We start from the raw sequence: 17995 nt of genomic DNA, 5'->3' as shown, positions 1-17995 counted from the left end.
AGGAAAGCAGTAGCTACACAGAGATGTTATTGTAAACCCAAGGCTTTTCTGGTAAACAGCTTAAACTGGGTTTCTGATGATGCTGACATGGGGTCAGTTCCACTAAACTTTAACAGAAATGATGGAGTCCTAAATTAATCAGTAACAAGAATGACACAAAGTTTCCTGACATTGGGGAGGTGAATAACTGTTCCCAAGGTTTCATTCTCAACACAAAGGAAACTCTCACCGACTTGGCATGTTCTGGTTTTGAATTCAGGCTGCAAGGTAAGGATCCTACCAGGAATTATTCATGTAGGATGTTGGTAGAATGTTGAAGTTGGGATAGTAAGGATCCTACCAGGAATTATTCATGTAGGATGCTGGTAGAATGTTGAAGTTGGGATAGTAAGGATCCTACCAGGGGTTATTCATGTAGGATGCTGGTAGAATGTTGACGTTGGGATAGTAAGGATCCTAGCAGGGATTATTCATGTAGGATGCTGGTAGAATGTTGAAGTTGGGATAGTAAGGATCCTACCAGGGGTTATTCATGTAGGATGTTGGTAGAATGTTGAAGTTTAGGGGTTTAGTTCTGTTTAGGGGTCATTGCTCGAAAATGAGTCTCTCTGGGGAGAGAGAGGAGGGCGGCCATGCCTCTAAAATGAGTCTCTCTGGGGAGAGAGAGGAGGGGGGCCCTGCCTCGAAAATGAGTCTCTCTGGGGAGAGAGAGGAGGGCGGCCATGCCTCTAAAATGAGTCTCTCTGAGGAGAGAGAGGAGGGCGGCCCTGCCTCTAAAATGAGTCTCTCTGGGGAGAGAGAGGAGGGCGGCCATGCCTCTAAAATGAGTCTCTCTGTGGAACATGACACCAACGTTAAGAGGTGAGAGTACAATTTTGTTTAAGAATTTATGAAGAGTTTATATCCATAATTTTTTCACATTTGTGTTTTTACATGAGGTAGGATGAGAGAGGTAATAAATACAGTAGATCTATATACAGCATGTGTAAATGAGGTAGGATGAGAGAGGTAATAAATACAGTAGATCTATATACAGCATGTGTACATGAGGTAGGATGAGAGAGGTAATAAATACAGTAGATCTATATACAGCATGTGTAAATGAGGTAGGATGAGAGAGGTAATAAATACAGTAGATCTATATACAGCATGTGTAAATGAGGTAGGATGAGAGAGGTAATAAATACAGTAGATCTATATACAGCATGTGTAAATGAGGTAGGATGAGAGAGGTAATAAATACAGTAGATCTATATACAGCATGTGTAAATGAGGTAGGATGAGAGAGGTAATAAATACAGTAGATCTATATACAGCATGTGTAAATGAGGTAGGATGAGAGAGGTAATAAATACAGTAGATCTATATACAGCATGTGTAAATGAGGTAGGATGAGAGAGGTAATAAATACAGTAGATCTATATACAGCATGTGTAAATGAGGTAGGATGAGAGAGGTAATAAATACAGTAGATCTATATACAGCATGTGTAAATGAGGTAGGATGAGAGAGGTAATAAATACAGTAGATCTATATACAGCATGTGTAAATGAGGTAGGATGAGAGAGGTAATAAATACAGTAGATCTATATACAGCATGTGTAAATGAGGTAGGATAAGAGAGGTAATAAATACAGTAGATCTATATACAGCATGTGTAAATGAGGTAGGATAAGAGAGGTAATAAATACAGTAGATCTATATACAGCATGTGTAAATGAGGTAGGATAAGAGAGGTAATAAATACAGTAGATCTATATACAGCATGTGTAAATGAGGTAGGATAAGAGAGGTAATAAATACAGTAGATCTATATACAGCATGTGTAAATGAGGTAGGATGAGAGGTAATAAATACAGTAGATCTATATACAGCATGTGTAAATGAGGTAGGATAAGAGAGGTAATAAATACAGTAGATCTATATACAGCATGTGTACATGAGGTAGGATGAGAGAGGTAATAAATAAAGTAGATCTATATACAGCATGTGTAAATGAGGTAGGATGAGAGAGGTAATAAATATAGTAGATCTATATACAGCATGTGTAAATGAGGTAGGATGAGAGAGGTAATAAATACAGTAGATCTATATACAGCATGTGTAAATGAGGTAGGATGAGAGAGGTAATAAATACAGTAGATCTATATACAGCATGTGTAAATGAGGTAGGATGAGAGAGGTAATAAATACAGTAGATCTATATACAGCATGTGTAAATGAGGTAGGATAAGAGAGGTAATAAATACAGTAGATCTATATACAGCATGTGTAAATGAGGTAGGATGAGAGAGGTAATAAATACAGTAGATCTATATACAGCATGTGTAAATGAGGTAGGATAAGAGAGGTAATAAATACAGTAGATCTATATACAGCATGTGTAAATGAGGTAGGATAAGAGAGGTAATAAATACAGTAGATCTATATACAGCATGTGTAAATGAGGTAGGATGAGAGAGGTAATAAATACAGTAGATCTATATACAGCATGTGTAAATGAGGTAGGATAAGAGAGGTAATAAATACTGTACATACCTTTATTTTATGTCCTCGGCTACTTGGCTAAAAAGCTTGGTTCGCAACGTTCGCTAGTTAACTATTAAACATTAGCCGTCTACATCTAGCTACATATTGAACTTCCATCCTCTCAGGTCAGGGGCGCAATGTATGAAGTAATGATTAGTTCAGAATCAGCTTTATAATCATTAGCCAGTATGGAGAATTAAGTAAAACCACAAGTACAAATTCCCATCTCCATCTCCATGCCTCACAAAGACGGGCACTTATTGGTAGATGGGAAAAACAAACGTTTTTTTCACCCAGTCACTACAAAGATACAGGCGTCTTCCTAACTTAGTTGCCGGAGACGAAGGAAACCTCTCATTGATTTCAGCATGAGGCCAATGGTGACTTAAAAACAGTTGCAGAGTTTAATGGCTGTGATAGGAGAACACTGAGGATGGATCAACTACATTATAGTTACTCCTCAATACTAACCTCATTGACAGAGTTTAATGGCTGTGATAGGAGAACACTGAGGATGGATCAACTACATTATAGTTACTCCTCAATACTAACCTCACTGACAGAGTATAATGGCTGTGATAGGAGAACACTGAGGATGGATCAACTACATTATAGTTACTCCTCATTACTAACCTAACTGACAGAGTTTAATGGCTGTGATAGGAGAACACTGAGGATGGATCAACTACATTATAGTTACTCCACAATACTAACCTCACTGACAGAGTTTAATGGCTGTGATAGGAGAACACTGAGGATGGATCAACTACATTGTAGTTACTCCTCAATACTAACCTCACTGACAGAGTTTAATGGCTGTGATAGGAGAACACTGAGGATGGATCAACTACATTATAGTTACTCCACAATACTAACCTAACTGACAGAGTTTAATGGCTGTGATAGGAGAACACTGAGGATGGATCAACTACATTGTAGTTACTCCTCAATACTAACCTCACTGACAGAGTTTAATGGCTGTGATAGGAGAACACTGAGGATGGATCAACTACATTATAGTTACTCCACAATACTAACCTAACTGACAGAGTTTAATGGCTGTGATAGGAGAACACTGAGGATGGATCAACTACATTATAGTTACTCCTCAATACTAACCTCACTGACAGAGTTTAATGGCTGTGATAGGAGAACACTGAGGATGGATCAACAACATTGTAGTTACTCCTCAATACTAACCTAACTGACAGAGTTTAATGGCTGTGATAGGAGAACACTGAGGATGGATCAACTACATTGTAGTTACTCCTCAATACTAACCTCACTGACAGAGTTTAATGGCTGTGATAGGAGAACACTGAGGATGGATCAACTACATTATAGTTACTCCACAATACTAACCTAACTGACAGAGTTTAATGGCTGTGATAGGAGAACACTGAGGATGGATCAACTACATTATAGTTACTCCTCAATACTAACCTCACTGACAGAGTTTAATGGCTGTGATAGGAGAACACTGAGGATGGATCAACAACATTGTAGTTACTCCTCAATACTAACCTAACTGACAGAGTTTAATGGCTGTGATAGGAGAACACTGAGGATGGATCAACTACATTATAGTTACTCCTCAATACTAACCTCACTGACAGAGTTTAATGGCTGTGATAGGAGAACACTGAGGATGGATCAACTACATTATAGTTACTCCTCAATACTAACCTCACTGACAGAGTGAAAAGAAGGAAGCCGGTGGCAAAGCAGTTCACTTTTTGTCCTGAATACAAAGTGTGATGTTTGGGGCAAATCCAATACAACCCCTTACTGACTGCCATTCTCCATATGTTGAAGCATAGTGGTGGCTGCATCATTTACATTTACATTGTAGTCATTTAGCAGACGCTCTGATGCAGAGGTGAGTCATTTAGCAGACGCTCTGATCCAGTAGTGAGTCATTTAGCAGACGCTCTGATCCAATAGTGAGTCATTTAGCAGACGCTCTGATCCAGTAGTGAGTCATTTAGCAGACGCTCTGATCCAGTAGTGAGTCATTTAGCAGACGCTCTGATGCAGAGGTGAGTCATTTAGCAGACACTCTGATCCAGTAGTGAGTCATTTAGCAGACGCTCTGATGCAGAGGTGAGTCATTTAGCAGACGCTCTGATCCAGTAGTGAGTCATTTAGCAGACGCTCTGATGCAGAGGTGAGTCATTTAGCAGACGCTCTGATGCAGAGGTGAGTCATTTAGCAGACACTCTGATCCAGTAGTGAGTCATTTAGCAGACACTCTGATCCAGTAGTGAGTCATTTAGCAGACGCTCTGATCCAGTAGTGAGTCATTTAGCAGACGCTCTGATGCAGAGGTGAGTCATTTAGCAGACGATCTGATCCAGTAGTGAGTCATTTAGCAGACGCTCTGATGCAGAGGTGAGTCATTTAGCAGACGCTCTTATCCAGTAGTGAGTCATTTAGCAGACACTCTGATCCAGTAGTGAGTCATTTAGCAGATGCTCTGATCCAGCAGTGAGTCATTTAGCAGACGCTCTGATCCAGTAGTGAGTCATTTAGCAGACGCTCTGATGCAGAGGTGAGTCATTTAGCAGACGCTCTGATCCAGTAGTGAGTCATTTAGCAGACGCTCTGATGCAGAGGTGAGTCATTTAGCAGACGATCTGATCCAGTAGTGAGTCATTTAGCAGACGATCTGATGCAGAGGTGAGTCATTTAGCAGACGCTCTGATGCAGAGGTGAGTCATATAGCAGACGCTCTGATGCAGAGGTGAGTCATATAGCAGACACTCTGATCCAGTAGTGAGTCATTTAGCAGACACTCTGATCCAGTAGTGAGTCATTTAGCAGACGCTCTGATTCAGTAGTGAGTCATTTAGCAGACACTCTGATCCAGTAGTGAGTCATTTAGCAGACGCTCTGATTCAGTAGTGAGTCATTTAGCAGGCGCTCTGATCCAGTAGTGAGTCATTTAGCAGACGCTCTTATCCAGTAGTGAGTCATTTAGCAGACACTCTGATCCAGTAGTGAGTCATTTAGCAGATGCTCTGATCCAGCAGTGAGTCATTTAGCAGACGCTCTGATCCAGTAGTGAGTCATTTAGCAGACGCTCTGATCCAGTAGTGAGTCATTTAGCAGACGGTCTGATCCAGTAGTGAGTCATTTAGCAGACGGTCTGATCCAGTAGTGGGGGACCTGATCCTAGATCATAATGAATCATATTACATGGAGAGGGAGGACCTGATCCTAGATCATAATGAATCAGATTACACAGAGAGGACCTGATCCTAGATCATAATGAATCATATTACATGGAGAGGGAGGACCTGATCCTAGATCATAATGAATCATATTACATGGAGAGGGAGGACCTGATCCTAGATCATAATGAATCATATTACATGGAGAGGGAGGACCTGATCCTAGATCATAATGAATCAGATTACATGGAGAGGGGGACCTGATCCTAGATCATAATGAATCAGATTACATGGAGAGGGAGACCTGATCCTAGATCATAATGAATCAGATTACATGGAGAGGAGACCTGATCCTAGATCATAATGAATCAGATTACATGGAGAGGAGAACCTGATCCTAGATCATAATGAATCAGATTAGATGGAGAGGTGGACCTGATCCTAGATCATAATGAATCAGATTACATGGAGAGGGAGACCTGATCCTAGATCATAATGAATCAGATTACATGGAGAGGGAGACCTGATCCTAGATCATAATGAATCAGATTACATGGAGAGGGAGACCTGATCCTGGATCATAATGAATCAGATTACATGGAGAGGAGGGACCTGATCCTAGATCATAATGAATCAGATTACATGGAGAGGGGGGACCTGATCCTATATCATAATGAATCAGATTACATGGAGAGGGAGACCTGATCCTAGATCATAATGAATCAGATTACATGAATCAGATTACATGGAGAGGGGGACCTGATCCTAGATCATAATGAATCAGATTACATGGAGAGGGGGACCTGATCCTAGATCATAATGAATCAGATTACAGGGAGAGGAGGGCCCTGATCCTAGATCATAATGAATCAGATTAGATGGAGAGGGGGGACCGGATCCTAGATCAGCACTCCAACTCTGGGACACTGCCTGTATGAAACAGAACACATAGTTGTAAAGTCTAGTTACAGCAGGTGTTTACTGCCATCTAGTGGAAGATACCAATATAACACTTTATTATCAGGGTGGGGAGGCGGCTGATCTGAAACAGAAAGTAAAGTTGCTCTTTTGTTCAGGATCCATTTTGAGACGACAGAGCAGAAAACACTATATGGAGATTATTGAAAAATAAAGTAGGTATTTCTGAACAATAATCTATTCTAATGGACAGAGTATGTGCATGAATACCTGGAATGAGATATTACTAGTTAGTAGAACTGCTACTTGAGCTGAGTTAGTGTCAGACAGCAGTTTTCAAAGTGTAAACTAATCAGTAGGCCGACATGTTATCAGTAAAACGTCTGGTAAAGATGGTGGAGGAGCTTTTCAATGATATGGTTTTATGTTTATCTCAGGGTTTCTCCATCCTTTTGTTCTTACCAGCACTTACACACCTGATTCAACTAATCTCACATATTTGAAGACAGTTTAATATTTGAGGCAAACTAATGAACATTCTCAAATTAAAACCTTTTGGGTTTGTAGGACTGCTTACAATTATTAAAGTCCGACAGTAACTCACATCTTGGAGAAAAAAACACAGCTAAACTTGGTTTAGAGTAAATTATATGTTTATCAAAAATAATGTAAGAGAGATGTCTTGAAGAAGTCTGGGTTTTGAACTCTGTGTCTCTGCTACAGTGGGAGGTTTGTTTTGCATGGCCCGGTGCTACAGCTGAGTGGACATATATTTTATGGACCAATGGAATGGTGTAAAATGCTTAAACTCTGCTCCCCCGGGGAGCCGGGCAATGCACAACTAATACACCCAGTGACCGTTACTTTATTTCCTGATATGAAATGGAAAGTAATTTTGTAGCTGACGCAGTTCCAGAATGTCTGTTGAAACTGTGTCTCATATGGAACGTTAGAACAGTGGTGGAAACAGAACTCAGTTCCAGAATGTCTGTTGAAACTGTGTCTCATATGGAACGTTAGAACAGTGGTGGAAACAGAACTCAGTTCCAGAATGTCTGTTGAAACTGTGTCTCATATGGAACGTTAGAACAGTGGTGGAAACAGAACTCAGTTCTCAAACTGGAGTAAAAGTAAAGATTCCTTCATAGAAAATGACTCAAGTAAAAGTGAAAGTCACCCAGTAAAATACTACTTCAGGAAAAGTCTAGAAGTATTTGGTTTTAAATATGGTTTTAAATATAATTAAATATCAAAAGTAAAAGTAAAGTTGTAATAATTGAAAACTCCTTATATTAAGAAAACCAGACGGCACAATGTTCTTGTTATTTTAATTATGGATAGCCAGGGTCACACTCCAACACTCAGACACCATTTAAAAACAAAGCATTTGTGTTTAGTGAGTCCTCCAGATCAGAGGCATTAGGGATGACCAGGGATGTTCTCTGTTTAGTGAGTCCTCCAGATCAGAGGCAGTAGGGATGACCAGCGATGTTCTGTTGATAATTGTGCAAATTGGACAATTTTCTGTCCTGCTAAGCATTCAAAATGTAATGAGTACCTTTGGCTGTCAGGGAAAATGTACGGAGTAAAAAGTACATCATTCTATTTATGAATGAAGTGAAGTGAAAGTAAAAGTTGTTCAAAAATATAAATAGTAAAGTAAAGGACAGATACCCACAAAAACTACTGAAGTACTTTACACCACTGCATTAGAAGACAGATAAATGTGTTGATTTGAAGGAAATTCTATTCTACTGTATCTTAGTCTATGTATTACTCATCTCATATGTATATACTGTAATCTATTCTACTGTATCTTAGTCTATGTATTACTCATCTCATATGTATATACTGTATTCTATACTATTCTACTGTATCTTAGTCTATGCATTACTCATCTCATATGTATATACTGTATTCTATACTATTCTACTGTATCTTAGTCTATGTATTACTCATCTCATATGTATATACTGTATTCTATACTATTCTACTGTATCTTAGTCTATGCATTACTCATCTCATATGTATATACTGTATTCTATACTATTCTACTGTATCTTAGTCTATGTATTACTCATCTCATATGTATATACTGTATTCTATACTATTCTACTGTATCTTAGTCTATGCCGCTCTGACATTGTGACCAATAACATTTGATTTGATTTAGATTAGGTGATATACACTACATGACCAAAAGTATGTGGACACTTGCTAGTCGAACATCTCATTCCAAAATCATAGGCATTCCTATGGAGTTGGTCCCCCCTTTGCTGCTATAACAGCCTCCACTCTTCTGGGAAGACTTTCCACTAGATGTTGGAACATTGCTGCGGGGACTTGCTTCCGTTCAGCCACAAGAGCATTAGGGAGGTCGGGCACTGATGTTGGGTGATTGGGCTGGCTCGCAGTCGGCATTCCAATTCATCCCAAAGGTGTTCAATGGAGTTGAGGTCAGGGCTCTGTGCAGGCCAGTCAAGTTCTTCCACACCAATCTCGACAAGCCATTACTGTATGGACCTCGCTTTGTGCACGGGGACATTGTCTTGCTGAAACAGGAAACGGCCTTCCCCAAACTGCCCAAGACAATTTTCCTCCGCCACCAAACTTTACAGTTGGCACAATGCATTCGGACAGGAAGCGTTTTCCTGGCATCCACCAAACCCAGATTCCACTGCTCCAGAGTCCAATGGCAGCGAGCTCTACACCACTCAAGCCGATGCTTGGCATTGCGCAAGGTGATCTTGTGTGCGGCTGCTTGGCCATGGAAATCCATTTCATGAAGCTCCCGATGAACAGTTATTTTGCTGACATTGCAGTTTGGAACTCGGTAGTGAGTGTTGCAACCGAGGACAGATCATTTTTATGTGCTTCCACACTTGGCGAGCCAGTCCTCTGAGCTTGAGTGGCCTACCACTTCACTGTTGAGCCGTTGTTGCTCCCAGACGTTTCCACTTCACAATAACAGCACTTACAGTTGACCGGGGCAGCTCTAGCAGGGCAGATATTTGACAAACTGACATGTTGGAAAGGTGGCATCCTATGACGGTGCCACGTTGAAAGGCACTGAGATCTTCAGTTAGGTCATTCTACTGCCAATGTTTGTTTATGGAGATTGCATGGCTGGCTGTCCGACTTTATACACCTGTCAGCAACAGGTGTGGCTGAAATAGAATCCACTAATTTGGAGGGGTGTCCACATATGTTTGCATATACAGTGTAGATTCTCTGTCCTGCTACTGGAAGGACTATAACATTATGTGAACTGATCTGAACAGGTTTAGACTGGTCATCTATGATATGAACTCTGTCCTGCTACTGGTAGGACTATAACTTATGAACTGATCTGAACAGGTTTAGGCTGGTCATCGATGACATGTAGGCTATATCTGAGGTATAGACTTTCATCTGCATATCACTGACCATCTGCTAGTATACATTATAACCTAGCCTACTTTACATATATAAAAATCTCTCACTTGTTGCAAAAAACCTTTCTGAATGGATCAATCAAATCAAATCAAATGTATTTATATAGCCCTTCGTACATCAGCTGATATCTCAAAGTGCTGTACAGAAACCCAGCCTAAAACCTCAAACAGCAAGCAATGCAGGTGAAGGTGGCTAGGAAAAACTCCCTAGAAAGGCCAAAACCTAGGAAGAAACCTAGAGAGGAACCAGGCTATGTGGGGTGGCCAGTCCTCTTCTGGCTGTGCCGGGTGGAGATTATAACAGAACATGGCCAAGATGTTCAAATGTTCATAAATGACCAGTATGGTTGAATAATAATAAGGCAGAACAGTTGAAACTGAAATCAATGATTTCCCCCCTCAGATCAATAATGTCCGTTTTAGCCCTTCTGTCTACATTCTCAGATACGTTTAGAAAATAACAGATTGAAAGACAATAAATAGCCACTTTTGATTAATACAAATAAGTGTGAGACATGGCCTTGTGTTGAGGCACTGTCTAGAACTACCTTAACAAACAGTGACTTATTATTATTGACAGTTACCATGGAGATGAAATGTCACAACTACATGTTCATGTGATGCATTAAATCACCTGACTGTTTCTATGTCTGTTAGTAAATGTTTTATTTCTCAAAGAGATAATGAATACATGAGAAAAATAATTAATTGTCACTGTGTTAATCACAACCAACATGCTGGATCTCTGTTTAGGGGTCAGTGCTCTAAAATGAGTCTCTCCGGGAAGAGAGAGGAGGGGGGCCCTGCCTCTAAAATTCATCTCTGTGAGGGACATGACACCAAAGCTAAGAGGTAAGATGATAATTTTATGAATAATTTATAAAGTTTATTTCCAAAATAAATAGCTATCTTAAGATGAATGCACAAACTGTAAATCGTTCTGGATAAGAGCATCTGCTAAATCAGGGGTTCTCAACCCGGGGTCTGTGGAGGTACTGCAGGCGTTCTCAATCCGGGGTCTGTGGAGGTACTGCAGGGGTTCTCAATCCGGGGTCTGTGGAGATACTGCAGGGGTTCTCAATCCGGGTCTGGGAGGTACTGCAGGGTTCTCAATCCGGGGTCTGTGGAGGTACTGCAGGGGTTCTCAATCCGGGGTCTGTGGAGGTACTGCAGGGTTCTCAATCCGGGGTCTGTGGAGGTACTGCAGGGGTTCTCAATCCGGGTCTGTGGAGGTACTGCAGGGGTTCTCACTGGTCTGTGGAGGGGGGGTTCTCAATCCGGGGTCTGTGGAGGTACTGCAGGGGTTCTCAATCCGGGGTCTGGGGAGGTACTGCAGGGGTTCTCAATCCGGGGTCTGTGGAGGTACTGCAGGGGTTCTCAATCCGGGGTCTGTGGAGGAACTGCAGGGGTTCTCAATCCGGGGTCTGTGGAGATACTGCAGGGGTTCTCAATCCGGGGTCTGTGGAGGTACTGCAGGGTTCTCAATCCGGGGTCTGTGGAGGGCAGGGGTTCTCAATCAGGTCTGGTCTGTGGAGGTACTGCAGGGGTTCTCAATCCGGGGTCTGTGGAGGTACTGCAGGGGTTCTCAATACGGGGTCTGTGGAGGTACTGCAGGGGTTCTCAAACCGGGGTCTGTGGAGGTACTGCAGGGGTTCTCAATCCGGGGTCTGTGGAGGTACTGCAGGGGTTCTCAATCCGGGGTCTGGGGAGGTACTGCAGGGGTTCTCAATCCGGGGTCTGTGGAGGTACTGCAGGGGTTCTCAATCCGGGGTCTGTGGAGGTACTGCAGGGGTTCTCAATCCGGGGTCTGTGGAGGTACTGCAGGGGTTCTCAATCCGGGGTCTGGAGGTACTGCAGGGGTTCTCAATCCGGGGTCTGTGGAGGTACTGCAGGGGTTCTCAATCCGGGGTCTGGGAGGTACTGCAGGGGTTCTCAATCCGGGGTCTGTGGAGGTACTGCAGGGGTTCTCAATCCGGGGTCTGTGGAGGTACTGCAGGGGTTCTCAATCCGGGGTCTGTGGAGGTACTGCAGGGGTTCTCAATCCGGGGTCTGTGGAGGTACTGCAGGGGTTCTCAATCCGGGGTCTGTGGAGGTACTGCAGGGGTTCTCAATCCGGGGTCTGTGGAGGTACTGCAGGGTTCTCAATCCGGGGTCTGTGGAGGTACTGCAGGGGTTCTCAATCCGGGGTCTGTGGAGGTACTGCAGGGGTTCTCAATCCGGGGTCTGTGGAGGTACTGCAGGGGTTCTCAATCCGGGGTCTGTGGAGGTACTGCAGGGGTTCTCAATCCGGGGTCTGTGGAGGTACTGCAGGGGTTCTCAATCCGGGGTCTGTGGAGGTACTGCAGGGGTTCTCAATCCGGGGTCTGTGGAGGTACTGCAGGGGTTCTCAATCCGGGGTCTGTGGAGGTACTGCAGGGGTTCTCAATCCGGGGTCTGTGGAGGTACTGCAGGGGTTCCTCAGCACCCTGACTGTACTCATTGATATGTAAGATATTTGACAGGATTTTTACATGACACGACCACTTTGCCTCTTAATTATTGCCTAATATAATGGAATGCATATTTTAACCAATTGTGATGGTTGTTACCAGCAGAATATTGACAACATAACCGTTACATCAACACTCTCTTCACACCCGTTTAACAACTCTAAATATATTTGGCATAGTAGGCATCAAGTCCCTTCCAATAATGTTGCCTACAACGTTGAATACAATGTTCATATTCATTGAACACATATTACACCCTAGATACCTTCAATTGCCCAGTTTATATCCATCTGCCAAATTTAGGAGTATTTTTTAACAATATGATGTTGTGCTCCAAAGGGAGAACTTGAAATAACATGATGTAGATAATTAAATCATCAAAAGAAAAACGTGTTTAGAAAACAAGGGTTCCTTATGGAGCCAAAAAGGCTTCTATCACTTCCTTAAAATATTAAATCAATAAAAGTTATATATATATATTTTGGGGTTCAGGAAGAACCTCTAGAGTTCTGATCAACAAAAGGTTCATGTTTTGAGGATGTGAACCCAGCAGCCATCCAGTGGTCAGATCAATTCCACCTGTTTTTTCCAGCGCCCGGCCCGGGATTCGAACCAGCCACCCTTCGTCCACAGCTCCAACTCCAACCTGAGTTAATCTTCAGAAATAAGCCTGAATTAATCTGCCAAAATGAAGACAAAATGCTATGCAGACATACATGGTATCACTAGTTATACATCATTATCATACATAACTCATCGCCAAAAGCACAAGACATACTGTTGCATGTAGGTCTATATTATTTATGGGTTGATCACATAGAAATATAAAAACATTATTTTTAATTACTGCAATGCAATTACATGTGGCTCAGGAACCACTGACTCACTGCATGATTCTATAGTATTATCAAGACACCTGCTGTTAACTCTTAACTACTTAGACAGCTCACGAGGTGTCCTAAATATCTGCTGACTAGGTGGGTAGGTAATTAGGTAATGGGTAGGTAACTAGGTAATTTATACTCATTAGTGTAAAATGTCTTTATTCTCAGCACTTATACGACCAATTTTCTACTCTGAGACACTTTATGTATATGGTCCCAGATCTCAAAATATTGTTATAAAAAAACTGAATGTTTGATCTCAAAACGTTGTTATAATTTTGTAAAAATGTTTGTTAAACATAATAATAAAAAAATGAATATTACTAATGTAACCCACTGTAAAGACTGGGTTTAGGTTATTGTGTTGCACAGCTCATGTCCGCGTCCCCGTACAGAACTGTCCGCGTCCCCGTACAGAACTGTCCGCGTCCCCGTACAGAACTGTCCGCGTCCCCGTACAGAACTGTCCGCGTCCCCGTACAGAACTGTCCGCGTCCCCGTACAGAACTGTCCGCGTCCCCGTACAGAACTGTCCGCGTCCACGTTCGGTGTGGATATTGTCCGGTTACGCGCAGAGTGGACTGAGGTGATCTTGGGGAATATGACGGAGTTTGTTAGTGTTGAGTTCACTTTTTCGGTGAGTTTATTGTTCAATTTGCTTTTTTCTTTACGGTGAGGGACAGTGTGAGTTTACGGTGAGGGACAGTGTTACCATAGCTACCACTACATCATCAGCATCCTAGGCTTCTCCCCGCTCTCTCGTTGACGGATGCTGGCTACCTCTGTCCGGTTCTCCTTTCTTCACTAGATGGACGGTAACTTTAGTGTTTAACCCCTCTGTGTTCAAGGACCGAACGTTTGAATATTATTTTCAGAGCGCCTCAATAGCAGGTATTGAACCCCAGGTAAATAATCACTAGTCAGAACCTCAACCTCAATATACATTCATTATAAAAAATATATTTAATATCTGATATTGTGAGTAAACAACCTCGAGAGTGCGTCTTCCAGCCCTCCAATAAATTATATCATTCAACCCTCCCGGTTAGTAAATGTACCTCAACATGCCCCGGAGAAGGCAGAGTAACGACACCAGCCTTTTAGCGGGGCTGACAGACTGACTACAACGCTCGCGACGATAAATTAATTTCGTCATTTTAAATGACACACTGCTCTCGCGCCATTAACTAACGTCTGGAAGTCAGTTATATTTGTGACGCAGTTCGCGCTGCATCTCCTCATTGGTTTATAGAAGCAGGTACCCACGCGCCATTAACTAACGTCTGGAAGTCAGTTCTATTTGTGAAACTCTTCTTATGTTTCCCCATCTGAGCTCAGAGTAGATGAGAGATGTAATGTTTGTCTCTGTTGTGTTGAAGCCCAATCAAGCAGGAGAGACCAGCCTCCCCTGTTCCCAGCTGTGTGTCCATGAAGAGTGACCAGTCTATGGGTCATCCTCTATACTTTAGAGAGGGAGACTTTTCTACTGAACAAAGGTAAGAAGAACTCATGGGTCCTGGTCAGTGAGTTAAACAACACTGTCTCTAGTCATTTCTCCTCCCATTTTCCCATTTATTGTTGTTGTTTTCATAATCCATAGGCTCATCATTTTGTCCATTTCCATAGTCCTAAAACAATATTAAACAAACACAACATTCCCTCCCTGTGTGTGTGTGTGTGTGTGTGTGTGTGTGTGTGTGTGTGTGTGTGTGTGTGTGTGTGTGTGTGTGTGTGTGTGTGTGTGTGTGTGTGTGTGTGTGTGTGTGTGTGTGTGTGTGTGTGTGTGTACCTGGTACCTCTGGTACCCTGCACATTGACTCAGTACTGACTCCTTATAGTCTCATTATTACTGGTACCCTGCACATTGACTCAGTACTGGTTTTATAGTCCTGGTACATTGACTCAGTACTGGTATCCTTATAGTCTCATTATTACCTCAACTACCTGGTACCCTGCACATTGACTCAGTACTGGTACTCTGGAATAGTCTCATTATTACCTCAACTACCTGGTACCCTGCACATTGACTCAGTACTGGTACTCCTTATAGTCTCATTACCTCAACTACCTGGTACCCTGCACATTGACTCAGTACTGGTATAGTCTCCTCTCATGGTACTCCTTATAGTCTCATTATTACCTCAACTACCTGGTACCCTGCACATTGACTCAGTACTGGTACTCCTTATAGTCTCATTATTACCTCAACTACCTGGTACCCTGCACATTGACTCAGTACTGGTACTCCTTATAGTCTCATTATTACCTCAACTACCTGGTACCCTGCACATTGACTCAGTACTGGACTCCTTATAGTCTCATTATTACCTCAACTACCTGGTACCCTGCACATTGACTCAGTACTGGTACTCCTTATAGTCTCATTATTACCTCAACCTGGTACAACTACCTGGTACCCTGCACATTGACTCAGTACTGGTACTCCTTATAGTCTCATTATTACCTCAACTACCTGGTACCCTGCACATTGACTCAGTACTGGTACTCCTTATAGTCTCATTTGACTTACCTCATAGTCTCATTATTACCTGGTACCCTGCACATTGACTCAGTACTGGTACTCCTTATAGTCTCATTATTACCTCAACTACCTGGTACCCTGCACATTGACTCAGTACTGGTACTCCTTATAGTCTCATTATTACCTCAACTACCTGGTACCCTGCACATTGACTCAGTACTGGTACTCCTTATAGTCTCATTATTACCTCAACTTATTTTCCTGGTACCCTGCACATTGACTCAGTACTGGTACTCCTTATAGTCATTATTTTCCTGGTACCCTGCACATTGACTCATTGGTACTCCTTATAGTCATTATTTTCCTGTACCCTGCACATTGACTCAGTACTGGTACTCCTTATAGTCTTATTTTCCTGGTACCCTGCACATTGACTCAGTACTGGTTCTCCTTATAGTCATTATTTTCCTGGTACCCTGCACATTGACTCAGTACTGGTACTCCTTATAGTCTCATTATTACCTCAACTACCTGGTACCCTGCACATTGACTCAGTACTGGTTCTCCTTATAGTCTCATTATTACCTCAACTACCTGGTACCCTGCACATTGACTCAGTACTGGTACTCCTTATAGTCTCATTATTACCTCAACTACCTGGTACCCTCATTGACTCAGTACTGGTACTCCTTATAGTCTCATTATTACCTGGTACCCTGCACATTGACTCAGTACTGGTATAGTCTCATTATTACCTTATGGTACCCTGTTGACTCAGTACTGGTATTATAGTCTCATTATTACAACTACCTGGTACCCTGCACATTGACTCAGTACTGGTACTCCTGTCTCATTATTACACCTGGTACCCTGACTTGACTCAGTACTGGTACTCCTTATAGTCTCATTATTACCTCAACTACCTGGTACCCTGCACATTGACTCAGTACTGGTACTCCTTATAGTCTCATTATTACCTCAACTACCTGGTACCCTGCACATTGACTCAGTACTGGTACTCCTTATAGTCATTATTGACTCAGTACTGGTACTCCTTATAGTCTCATTATTTTCACCCTGCACATTGACTCAGTACTGGTACTCCTTATATTCTCATTATTTTCCTGGTCCCTGCACATTGACTCAGTACTGGTACTCCTTATAGTCTCATTATTACCTCAACTACCTGGTACCCTTGACTCAGTACTGGTATTGACTTATTACCTCAACTACCTGGTACCCTGTTGACTCAGTACTGGTACTCCTTATAGTCTCATTATTACCTCAACTACCTGGTACCCTGCACATTGACTCAGTACTGGTACTCCTTATAGTCTCATTATTACCTCAACTACCTGGTACCCTGCACATTGACTCAGTACTGGTACTCCTTATAGTCTCATTATTACCTCAACTACCTGGTACCCTGCACATTGACTCAGTACTGGTACTCCTTATAGTCTCATTATTACCTCAACTACCTGGTACCCTGCACATTGACTCAGTACTGGTACTCCTTATAGTCTCATTATTACCTCAACTACCTGGTACCCTGCACATTGACTCAGTACTGGTACTCCTTATAGTCTCATTATTACCTCAACTACCTGGTACCCTGACTCAGTACTGGTACACATTGACTCAGACTCAGTACTGGTACTCCTTATAGTCTCATTATTTTCCTGGTACCCTGCACATTGACTCAGTACTGGTACTCCTTATAGTCATTATTTTCCTGGTACCCTGCACATTGACTCAGTACTGGTACTCCTTATATTCTCATTATTTTCCTGGTACCCTGCACATTGACTCAGTACTGGTACTCCTTATAGTCTCATTATTACCTCAACTACCTGGTACCCTGCACATTGACTCAGTACTGGTACTCCTTATAGTCTCATTATTACCTCAACTACCTGGTACCCTGCACATTGACTCAGTACTGGTACTCCTTATAGTCTCATTATTACCTCAACTACCCTGGTACCCTGCACATTGACTCAGTACTGGTACTCCTTATAGTCTCATTATTACCTCAACTACCTGGTACCCTGCACATTGACTCAGTACTGGTACTCCTTATAGT

At 42.2% G+C, this 17995-nt stretch overlaps 1 protein-coding gene across 6 annotated transcripts in view; it reads left to right on the top strand.

The window, feature by feature from the left end:
* Positions 1 to 220: 220 nt before the first annotated feature.
* The window catches only part of LOC124021914 (NACHT, LRR and PYD domains-containing protein 12-like), a 119294-nt gene continuing 101519 nt past the window's right edge, over positions 221 to 17995 (top strand). For 3 of the 6 annotated variants that reach the window (XM_046337048.1, XM_046337051.1, XM_046337045.1), the window contains exons 1-3: positions 808 to 861; positions 10808 to 10906; positions 14807 to 14923. In XM_046337048.1, coding sequence (XP_046193004.1) covers positions 824 to 861; positions 10808 to 10906; positions 14807 to 14923 — 254 coding nt within the window. In that variant the 5' untranslated portion in view covers positions 808 to 823. Of the gene's footprint in view, positions 268 to 807; positions 862 to 10807; positions 10907 to 14806; positions 14924 to 17995 lie in introns of those variants that run through there. The other 3 variants (XM_046337046.1, XM_046337052.1, XM_046337049.1) reach the window with 3 other exon arrangements.

Source organism: Oncorhynchus gorbuscha, unplaced genomic scaffold, assembly GCF_021184085.1.
Source record: "Oncorhynchus gorbuscha isolate QuinsamMale2020 ecotype Even-year unplaced genomic scaffold, OgorEven_v1.0 Un_scaffold_1252, whole genome shotgun sequence".
Classification (NCBI taxonomy): Eukaryota; Metazoa; Chordata; class Actinopteri; order Salmoniformes; family Salmonidae; genus Oncorhynchus; species Oncorhynchus gorbuscha.
The sequence above is the reverse complement of the archived record's forward strand: the minus strand, read 5'-3'. Positions and strand labels throughout refer to the sequence as shown.